This window comes from Bison bison, unplaced genomic scaffold, assembly GCF_000754665.1.
Source record: "Bison bison bison isolate TAMUID 2011002044 unplaced genomic scaffold, Bison_UMD1.0 scf7180017864346, whole genome shotgun sequence".
NCBI classification, from domain to species: Eukaryota; Metazoa; Chordata; class Mammalia; order Artiodactyla; family Bovidae; genus Bison; species Bison bison.
The window spans coordinates 2768180-2779205 of record NW_011494918.1 but is presented as its reverse complement, the minus strand read 5'-3'; the positions used below and the strand labels follow the sequence as shown (position 1 = coordinate 2779205).

The 11026-nt window shown below is 38.0% G+C and overlaps 1 protein-coding gene across 2 annotated transcripts in view; it reads left to right on the top strand.

Annotated features, from left to right (window-relative positions):
- Positions 1-11026, top strand: part of ATF6 (activating transcription factor 6) — a 236733-nt gene that overhangs the window by 97267 nt on the left and 128440 nt on the right. The window contains exon 14 of one of the 2 annotated variants that reach the window (XM_010854686.1): positions 3387-3498. In XM_010854686.1, the coding sequence (XP_010852988.1) occupies positions 3387-3498 (112 nt within the window). Of the gene's footprint in view, positions 1-3383; positions 3499-11026 lie in introns of both variants that reach the window. The other variant, XM_010854685.1, reaches the window with a different exon arrangement.

Sequence of the window (11026 nt, the reverse complement as noted above, 5' to 3'; positions counted from 1 at the left end):
AGGGTCTTTTCAAATGAGTCAGTTCTTCACATCAGGTGGCCAAAGTATTGGAGTTTCAGCTTCAGCATCAGTCCTTCCAATGAATATTCAGGACTGATCTCCTTTAGGATGGACTGGTTGGATCTCCTTACAGTCCAAGGGACTCTCAAGAGCCTTCTCCAACACCACAGTTCAAAAGCATCAATTCTTCTGCACTCAGCTTTCTTTATAGTCCAACTCTCACATCCATACATGACCACTGGAAAAACCATAGCCTTGACTAGACGGACATTTTTGGTAAAGTAATGTCTCTGCTTTTTAATATGCTGTCTAGGTTGGTCATAACTTTTCTTCCAAGGAGCAAGCGTCTTTGAATTTCATGGCTGCAGTCACCATTTGCTGTGATTTTGGAGCCCAAAAAATAAGTCTGTCACTGTTTTCCCATCTATTTGCCATGAAGTGATGGGAACAGATGCCATAATCTTAGTTTTCTGAATATTGAGCTTTAAGCCAACTTTTTCACTCTCCTCTTTCACTTTCAACAAGAGGCTCTTCAGTTCTCCTTTGCTTTCTGCCATAAGGGTGGTGTCATCTGCGTATCTGAGGTTATTGATATTTCTCCTGGAAATCTTGATTCCAGCTTGTGCTTCATCCAGCCCAGCATTTCTCATGATATACTCTGCATATAAGTTAAATAAGCAGGGTGACAATATACAACCTTGACATACTCCTTTCCCTATTTGGAACCAGTCTGTTGTTCCATGTCCAGTTCTAACAGTTGCTTCCTGACCTGCATACAGATTTCTCAAGAGGCAAGTCAGGTGGTCTGGTATTCCCATCTCTTGAACAATTTTCCACAGTTTGTTGTGGTCCACACAGTCAAAGCCTTTGGCATAGTCAAAAGCAGAAGTAGATGTTTTTCTGGAACTCTCTTGCTTTTTAATGATCCAACGGATGTTGGCAGTCTGAAATCCAGCCTGAACATCTGGAAGTTCACAGTTCACATACCACTGAAGCCTGGCTTGAAAAATTTTGAGCATTACTTTGCTAGCATGTGAGATGAGTGCAATTGTGCGGTTGTTTGAGTATTCTTTGGCATTGCCTTTCTTTGGGATTGGAATGAAAACTGACCCTTTCCAGTCCTGTGGCCACTGCTGAGTTTTCCAAATTTGCTGGCATATTGAGAGCAGCACTTTCAAAGCATCATCTTTTAGGAGTTGACATAGCTCAACTGGAATTCCATCACCTCCACTAGCTTTGTTTGTAGTGATGCTTCCTAAGGCCCACCTGACTTCACATTCCAGGATGTCTGGCTCTAGGCTGGTGATCACACCATCGTGATTATCTGGGTTATGAAGATCTTTTTTGTACAGTTCTTCTGTGTATTCTTGCCACCTCTTCTTAATATCTTCTGCTTCTGTTAGGTCCATACCATTTCTGTCCTTTTTTATGCCCATTTTTGCATAAAATGTTCCTTTGGTATCTCTAATTTTCTTGAAGAGATCTCTAGACTTTCCCATTCTGTTGTTTTCCTCTATTTCTTTGCACTGGTCACTGAGGAAGGCTTTCTTATCTCTCCTTGCTATTCTTTGGAACTCTACATTCAAATGGGAATATTTTTCCTTTTCTCTTTGCCTTTTGCTTCTCTTCTTTTCACAGCTATCTGTAAGGCCTCCTCCGAAAACCATTTTGCCTTTTTGCATTTCTTTTAATCCCAAACTTAATATTTAAAACTGAAAACTGCTTGAACCTAAACTGCTATTTAAAAAACAGTTTTTAAAAAATGTTTTAAAGTGAATTATAGTTGACCTTCTTTATTCATGCATTCTGTATTTATGAATCCTCTTACTTGAGAAAATTTATTTGTACCGCCAATCAATATTCAAGGTACTTTCATGGTCATTTGCATTCCCAGGTGAATTTCAGCAAAGCAGTACTTTGGCTTCCTGTTTCAGCTCTCATACTATAAACACTTGTCCTTTCTGAGATCTATTTAGTGCCGTAGTTTTTACATTGTATGATTTTTGCTTGTAAATTCATCATTTAAAATTGCCTACAAGCATAGTTCTGCAGTGTGCTGCCTAGTTTTGCGAGAGCCCGAGAAGGCTGTATTGTGCTGTGTAGAGAAAACGTGTATTAGATAAGCTTCGTGTGTACACGGGTTACAGTGCTGTTGCCTGTGAGTGCTTTGTTAATGAGTGAGCAGTGTTTGTTAAAGAAAGTGTCTTTAAATGGAAACATGTAAAGCAAGGTTATATGATGATCAGTTCACAAAAATGCTGTAACTAAGGGCTCACAGCAATCTCACCTGTATTTCCCTTAGGAGAACGGTTCAGTGTTTTCTCGTTCAGAGTTCGCACTGACTTTATAGAACGTAACTACCGTAAATAATAAGAGTTGTACAGGTAAAATATTATAGTTAGAAATGGCCTATTGAGTACATGAAACTATTTCAAAGGAAGTTTTTATGGCTCATTTATAATTTCCTTTTAGGTCAATCTTTCCGTCCTCTTAAGTTAATAACAGTTTGAAGATATAGAAGAACCTATAAGAATTAAATATATATGATTTTTGTTTTTGAAGAAAGATAAACATTTTTTTTACTCTCTTTAACTTTTGGGTGTTAGCTTACTGTGCTAAACAATAAAAGACCCTGAAAATATTATTAAGAACTATATTAACACCATTTGAGTACATCTTTCGGGATATGATGTGGTTTGAGGTATTACATTTTTAGATATAATTTTATCAAGGCACTGACATGATACTTTTAATATCTATGGCTAATCATTGTTGAGTGACTCCTATGCAAAAGGACCCATAGGAGTAACATGGTTGGTACGAACATCTCTGACCCCAGGGACAATCCTGAAAGGTTTATGTAGTTACCCTCATTTTACTGATGAGGAAAATGAAGTTGCTCTGGGATGGATTTCCCCCACAATTGCCCAATTGAGGGGTGGAACAGGAATTCAGAGACAGGTATATTTGTTTCCAAATCCTAAGCTCTTTTTCACCTTTTGTACAGCCTCATAGGCAAGTATGCATTCACAGATTTGACAGAACGGTGAAAAAGAACTTTTCCTCAGACTTAATTTTTCTTACCAAAATTTTAAAATCATGCAAACTGATGTAGAAGTCTGTTTTCTGGTACTTCTGTTGTTTTTACGTGCTTTGCAGTGCACTTGACTGGTACATTTAGAGCATTCAGAAATGAGAGTTTAGCTCTAGTGAACTGGATCTTAGCTTTTCAAAATGTTATTGCAAAAATTGCTGCCAAAATGCTACTAATATTTTGGTTGAGAGAGATTCTTATGATTCAGATGTCACCTTAGATTAGGAAGCATTTTTGAGTGGATAGAAATTCATCAGTTTAAGAGCACTTTGCCATTTTCTTACTTCAGCAGGAACTCAGGGAGTGAGCTACAGGTGTATTATGCTTCACCCAGAAGTTACCAAGACTTCTTTGAAGCTATCCGCAGAAGGGGAGACACGTTTTATGTTGTGTCGTTTCGAAGGGTAAGTTCATTTGGAGAGAATAAAAGAAATATTTTTGAATATTTGCTGTACATAAGGCATTGGGCTGCATACTATGGAAGATAAAAATATATGAGATGGGAAGCAATATACAATAAATTGTATGAGTAGAACACTCTAAGTGCTATAATACAAGCTTGACCTTGAGCTGTTCAAGTTATGAAGAACATGGAGTTGATACCAGACACTATTTAGAAAATATAAGCTGCTTATTGATTTTTATTCTTTGTTGTCCCTATAGCCATATTTTTTGTTTATAACTAAAGGAGAAGTAAAAACATAAAAATTTCTTTTTAGGTTTTATGGTACTTTGGTTTTCCTATTTGGTTAATGGAAAGTAGAGTTCCTAAATTTTAGCTTAATATGAGTTATGGGCTGATTAATACATTACATGTGGAATGTTTGAATCTATGTGACTGAGACTTTCTATTCTTTTCTCTCTCCTTCATCAAGCATTTACTCTTATTAGTGAAGAATGTATAAGATAATTAGTCACTCATGCAAAAGAAAATGTTTATATGACCACTTCTGAATGTTACAAATGTTAGACTAAATGGGGTAAAACGCATAGCTTATTTTCATGCCATCTACTTTTCCTCTAAAATGAAAATACATTTTTCATAGAATTACCATTTGAATATCTCTCGTAAAGTGCTGTATGTTAAACCAGTAACATATGAATAGGTTAGAATTTCTTGGTAGTTTGTATCCTAGGTTTTTCTTTTTCTTTTTTTAAAGAATGTGGAGAGGCATGATAGAAATAAGCATATGCTGACAGTAAATGATGCATTCTCTGATTATTGTCACAACTCACTATCACTGAAATTTTCAGTTAATTCTTTTCCTGAAGTATAAATATTTAGTGGCTCAGAATTTTGGACTCGAAGATTAGGGCAGTCAAACATTTCATGTATGTGTAGTTGTTAATCAAATGTGTTAGGAGATTTGGGATACTCTAGTGAAGGTATCTCATGACTTCTGCCTTTTCTCAAAAACTCCCTGTGCTCAGTCTATTCTCTCAGATGTAATCGGTGTGTTTCTATACTGCACCAGCCTTAAAGTTCATTTTTAGCAGCAAGGGGGCAGCTGAAAACAGGGTTTCGGCAAGGCTCCAGCTCTACTGGCTGATGAGAACTTGGTGTTGCTTTGGGTTGACACAGTCATGTTGGGGGGAAATGTAAATGGGATCCAGCACTATGAAGAAGAGACTCGATGGGTGTTAAAACGAACGTGTTGATGTGTATATATAATGAATATAACCACAAAAGAAGCACTGAAATAGCTGAATACTTTTCCTTAGGTTTGGGATAATTTCTGTATTATTTGATGAAAACAGTACAGTATACATTAAAAGTAGCAATTGTCAAGCCACAGATTGGACATCATGACTAGTAACATTTTTCTAGGGAGGAGAACAAGTATTTGTTACGAAGAAAATTATTGTAGCCTTAAAAGGACTGTGTTTTTACAAAGGAAGAGGAATGTTGTTCTTTTCTTTTAATGAATATGTTACATTTCTTACATTTGTAAAAGCTAATTCTCATTAGTTTGCTGTGAAAAGTGCTACTAGAAAATTATTTGTCACCCTCCCTGCAACCTTCTGATGTTCTGGAAGGAACTGTCTCATGTTTAAGCAAACTGTTGGACTCTCACATTCTGTTTGAGTTTTTCATTTCCTAATTACTGATTTATCATATCTTAGTGTTTTATATCAAGGAAAAGTGAGGATAAGCATGAACTGAACTAGATAACAGTCGTTAGAAGTCCTTAGAGAGAGAGAGAGCATCCTTTTTTACTTTTTCTTGCTTTATTTTTTTTCAGCAGTAGGGATAAGGAAGTTAATTTTATCATGATGACTATGTCATTAGACAGGAATTTGATTAAGTCCTGGGTTGTTCTTTTTGTTCTTGCTAAAATGAGAATGAGAGACATAATGATCTCATGCTTACATGCTTAGTTTTCTTTTCCATTTTTTTCAATATAAAATATACTAACAGTTTTATTAAAAAGTTAACTGGCATCATTTCTTGTGCAGAAAGATGTAGAAATCTCAATAAAAATAAATAAGGGAAAAAAAAGAAAGACGTAGAAGTCTTAGTCAGGCTCTTAATTTCATTGACAGAAATTACTGTAATTGATACTGTGTGACTGCATTAGAAATTAAGAAGTGTAGGAATTTTGATGCCCCCAGGTTTTGCTTAGTATAAATGAAAATTAACGGAGCCAATAAGCAAACCATATTGTTTTATTTTATAATTGGACATGTGTTTAACAAATATTTTAATTTATAAAAAAGTAGATGTAGCTATTGACTGTTTAGTATACCATTATTTAATAAACCAACTCTTACATTTCATAGCTTGGAACATACACTAGTCCTCATGGAGACTTAGAGTAGTGGCTTGTCATTCCTGATTCAACAGCAGCTCCAGTAATTCCACTTTAGTCTTTTTCTCACATGTCTTATTCAGACTCCCCAAACATAAAGAGCTTGATTATATATATATATATATAATTATATGGAATTTCTGCAGTAATCTGGCTCATGACCCATGGTCCATTCATTTGTGACCAAGGAAATAGGGTGGATTTCTTTAAATGTACCAACAAGTTTATGCAGAAGGAATAGCTTGGACTACTAGTTTGAGAAAAAGATTGTGATCAACCATTAGAGCTTCATAAACTGTTTATTATATCACGTAACACCTGCTTTTTTAAAAGAGTTCTTTCTTTATTGGTCCCTAGTTTCTGGTCTCCAAGGCTTGTCTTCTCATATGTATCACAGGCCTCTGAAAGACGGGAAGTGTCATGTGCTTCTTTATGACTACAGCTGACACTCGGCACAATGCCAGTCACTCAGTGTTTATTGAACAAAGCAATTTTATGTATGCTTCACTAAGGGAAAGTTCACGGTTTTTCATCATCGTTTAAGGTGTATATTTACATCTGTTTTGCTTAGAGAAATTTAAATCTATTTTGCTGCTCTAAGAAATAACATGGGCAGTGCCAAATTCCAGCAGAAAGTTCAGTTAGAGATGACCTGTCTTTGCTTTATTTATGGTTGTACTAGCCAGAGATGTATCTTATCAGCTTTGTGCTTATCTCTGAATCTAAGCTTTAGAGCTAAGAAAAAAGTCACCTTGGTGAAATTATTGGAGTGGATTGTTGTTAGACCTTGTTGCTTTTTTTGTGTGTGGAGAAGGGTTGGTGTCTAGTATCTGCAGATTCAAGCAGCGTGAACCAGAAACTTGTAACTTTGGACAAAGAATAAGAAAGACTTTCATAGTGCAGAAAGGTTGACTGGTGATGTTAATGATTCAAAAAGTTTGCCAAAGGTTTATTCCCATGGAAGGCCGTAAAGGAGAGTTTTACAGAATGACAATGACATTTTCTAAGTTAATGCCTAAAGTAATACCGAATACATGCTTAGAAGAGTGGCATCTTTTCTTAACGTATATTATTTGTTTCTTGGAAATCTTTGTTTAGTATATACCTTTATATAAAATCTTCAGAGGCAAGAGGAATTTCTTTAGTAATCAAAGGAAATTAGTGTATAAAGTCTCCTTCAAAAGGATACAGCTCCTTTTGTTTTGGGACTTCACAACTACACATGGATCTTGAAGTTTGGCCATTTACTTATCTCTGCTTTCATAATCTTCTAGCCAGATTCCTTCTCTGGCTGAAAAAAGAAGTGACTAAATGAATTTTGAAAAATACTTGTTATTTTAAAAATATGTCTTTCAAAGAATTAATCTCAAAAATATACAAGTAACTCCTGCAGCTCAGTTCCAGAAAAATAGACGACCCAATCAAAAATGGGCCAAAGAACTAAACAGACATTTTTCCAAAGAAGACATACAGATTGCTAACAAACACATGAAGAGATGCTCAACATCACTCATTATCAGAGAAATGCAAATCAAAACCACAATGAGGTACCATCTCACAGCGGTTAGAATGGCTGTGATCCAAAAATCTACAAACAATAAATGTTGGAAAGGGTGCGGGAAAAGGGAACCCTCTTACACTGTTGGTGGGAATGCAAACTAGTACAGCCACTACGGAGAACAGTGTGGAGATTCCTTAAAAAACTGGAAATAGAACTGCTATATGACCCAGCAATCCCACTGCTGAGCATACACACTGAGGAAACCAGAGTTGAAAGAGACACGTGTACCCCAGTGTTCATCGCAGCACTGTTTACGATAGCCAGGACATGGAAGCAACTTAGATCCATCAGTGGACAAATGAATAAGAAAGCTGTGGTACATATACACAATGGGCTATTACTCAGCCATTAAAAAGAATGCATTTGAATCAGTTCTAATGAGGTGGATGAAACTGGAGCCTATTATACAGAGCAAAGTAAGTCAGAAAGAAAAACACCAATACAGTATACTAACGCATATATATGGAATTTAAAAAGATGGTAACGATGACACTATATGCAAGATAGCAAAAGAGACACAAATGTATAGAACAGTCTTTTAGACTCTGTGGGAGAAGGCAAGGTGGGATGATTTGAGAGAATAGCATTGAAACATGTATATTATCATATGTGAAATAGATTGCCGGTCCAGATTTGGTGCATGAGACAGGGTGCTCAGAACTGGTGCGCTGGGATGACCCTGAGGGATGGAGTGGGGAGGGATTTGGGAGGGAGGGTCAGGATGGGGAACACATGTACACCCATGGTTGATTCATGTCAATGTATGGCAAAAACCACCACAATATTGTAAAGTAATTACCCTCCAATTAAAATAAATTTTAAAAAAATGTCTTTTCTTAGAAGAGAGAGACTTAAAAAAAAATCCTTATTTTAGAAGGCTTTTTTCCAAATAAATTGTTAGCTTACTTTAAGATATACTGTTATTCAGGTCTTAAGCACATTATAAAAAATAGAACAGAGTTGTCTGAGGATTCACTTAACCTGAGTTTAGTTAATGATTATATCAAGAGCATTATATATCCATTTTCTTTTTCATTCATATACAAATATGGATACCTTTAATGTATACGGCCATTATAATTTACTTTTGCATTCCAGTCCCCTATAATGAAAAGGACATCTTTTTTGGGTGTTAGTTTTAGAAGGTCTTGTAGGTCTTCATAGAACCGTTCAACTGCAGCTTCTTCAACATTACTGGTTGGGGCATAGACTTGGATTACTGTGATATTGAATGGTTTGCCTTGGAAACGAACCGAGATCATTCTGTTGTTTTTGAGATTGCATCCAAGTACTGCATTTCGGACTCTTTTGTTGACTATGAGGGCTACTGCATTTCTTCTAAGGGATTCCTGCCCACAGTAGTAGATATAATGGTCGTCTGAGTTACATTCACCCATTCCAGTCCATTTAGTTTGCTGATTCCTAAAATGTCGATGTTCACTCTTGCCATCTCCTGTTTAACCGCTTCCAATTTGCCTTGATTCATGGACCTGACATTCCAGGTTCCTGCAACACTGCTCTTTACAGCAGTGGACTTTGCTTCCATCACCAGTCACATCCACAACTGGGAATTGTTTTGCTTTGTCTCTGTCTCTTCATTCTTTCTGGAATTATTTCTCCACTGATCTCCAGTAGCATATTGGGCACCTACCGAACTGGGGAGGTCTTTCATCTTTCAGTGTCCTATCTTTCTGCCTTTTCATACCCTCCATGGGGTTCTCAACGCGTGAATACTGAAGTGGTTTGCCATTCCCTTCTCCAGTGGGACCACATTTTGTCAGAACTTTCCATCATAATCCATCCGTCTTGGGTGGCCCTATATGGCATGGCTCATAGTTTCGTTGAGTTAGACAAGGCTGTGGTCCATGTGATCAGATTGGTTAGTTTTCTGTGCTTGTGGTTTTTAGTCTGTCTGTCCTCTGATGGAGAAGGATAAGAAGCTTATGGAAGCTTCCTGATGGGAGAGACTGAGTTAGAAATTGGGTCTTGTTCTGATGTTCAGGGCCATGCTCAGTAAATTTATAATCTAATTTTCTGTTGATGGGTGGGGCTATGTTCCCTCCCTGTTAGTTCAGTTCAGTCGCTCAGTCGAGTCCGACTCTTTGCAGCCCCATAAACTGCAGCACACCAGGCCTCCCTATCCATCACCAGCTCCCGGAGTTCACCCAAACTCATGTCCATCGAGTCGGTGATACCATCCAGCCATCTCATCCTCTGTCGTCCCCTTTTCCTCCTGCCCCAAATCCCTCCCAGCATCGAAGTCTTTTCCAATGAGTCAACTCAGCCAGCATGAGGTGGCCAAAGTATTGGAGTTTCAGCTGTTATTTACCTGGGGCCAAACTATGGTGGAGGTAATGAAGATAATGGTGACCTCCTTCAAAGGTCCCATGTATGCACTGCTACACTCAGTGCCCCCAGCCCTGCAGCAGGCCACCGCTGACCCATGCCGCTGCTGGAGACTCCTGGACACTTACCGGCAAGTCTGGATCAGTCTCTTATGGGGTCATTGCTCCTTTCTCCTGGGTCCTGGTGCACATAAAGTTTTTTTTGTGCCCACCAAGAGTTTGTTTCCCAGTCCTGTGCAAGTTCTGGCAGCTCTGTGATGGGGTTAATGGCAACCACCTCCTAGAGGGCTTATGCCACACCCAGGTCTGCTGCACCCAGAGCTCCTGCCCCTGCATCAGCCTGCTGCTGACCCGCACCTCCACAGGAGACACTCAAACACAGTTCTTAGTCTCAGTCTCTGTGGGATCTCTGGGTCCTGAAGCAGGGCAAAGTCTAATAGAGTTTTGCCAAGAGAACGTACTGGTCATAGCAAACACTCTCTTCCAACAACACAGGAGAAAACTACACATGGACATCACCAGATGGTCAATACCGAAATCAGATTGATTATATTCATTGTAGCCAAAGATGGAGAAGTTCTATACAGTCAGCAAAAACAAGACCAGGAGCTACCTGTGGCATAGACCATGAACTCCTTATTGCCAAATTCAGACTTGAATTGAAAAAAGTACGGAAAACCACTAGACCATTCAGGTTTGACCTAAATCAAATCCCTTACGATTATACAGTGGAAATGACCATTAGATTCAAGGGATTAGATCTGATAGATAGAGTGCTTGAAGAACTATGGACAGAGAGCTTCGTGACATTGTACAGGAGGCAGGCTTCAAGACCATCCCCAAGGAAAAGAAATGCAAAAAGAAAATGATTGTCTGAGGAGGCCTTACAAATAGCTGTGAATAGAAGAGAAGTCAAAGGCAGAGGAGAAAAGGAAAGACATACCCATTTGAATGCAGAGTTCCAAAGAATAGCAAGGAGGGAATGAAAGCCTTCTTCAGTGATCAATGCAAAGAAATAGAGGAAAACAATAGAATGGGAAAGGCTAGAGATCTCTTCAAGGAAATTAGAGATACCAAGGGAACATTTCATGCAAAGATGGGCACAAAAAAGGACAGAAATGGTATGGACCTAACAGAAGCAGAAGATATTAAGAAGAGGTGGCAAGAGTACACAGAAGAACTGTACAAAAAAGATCTTCACGACCCAGGTAATCAC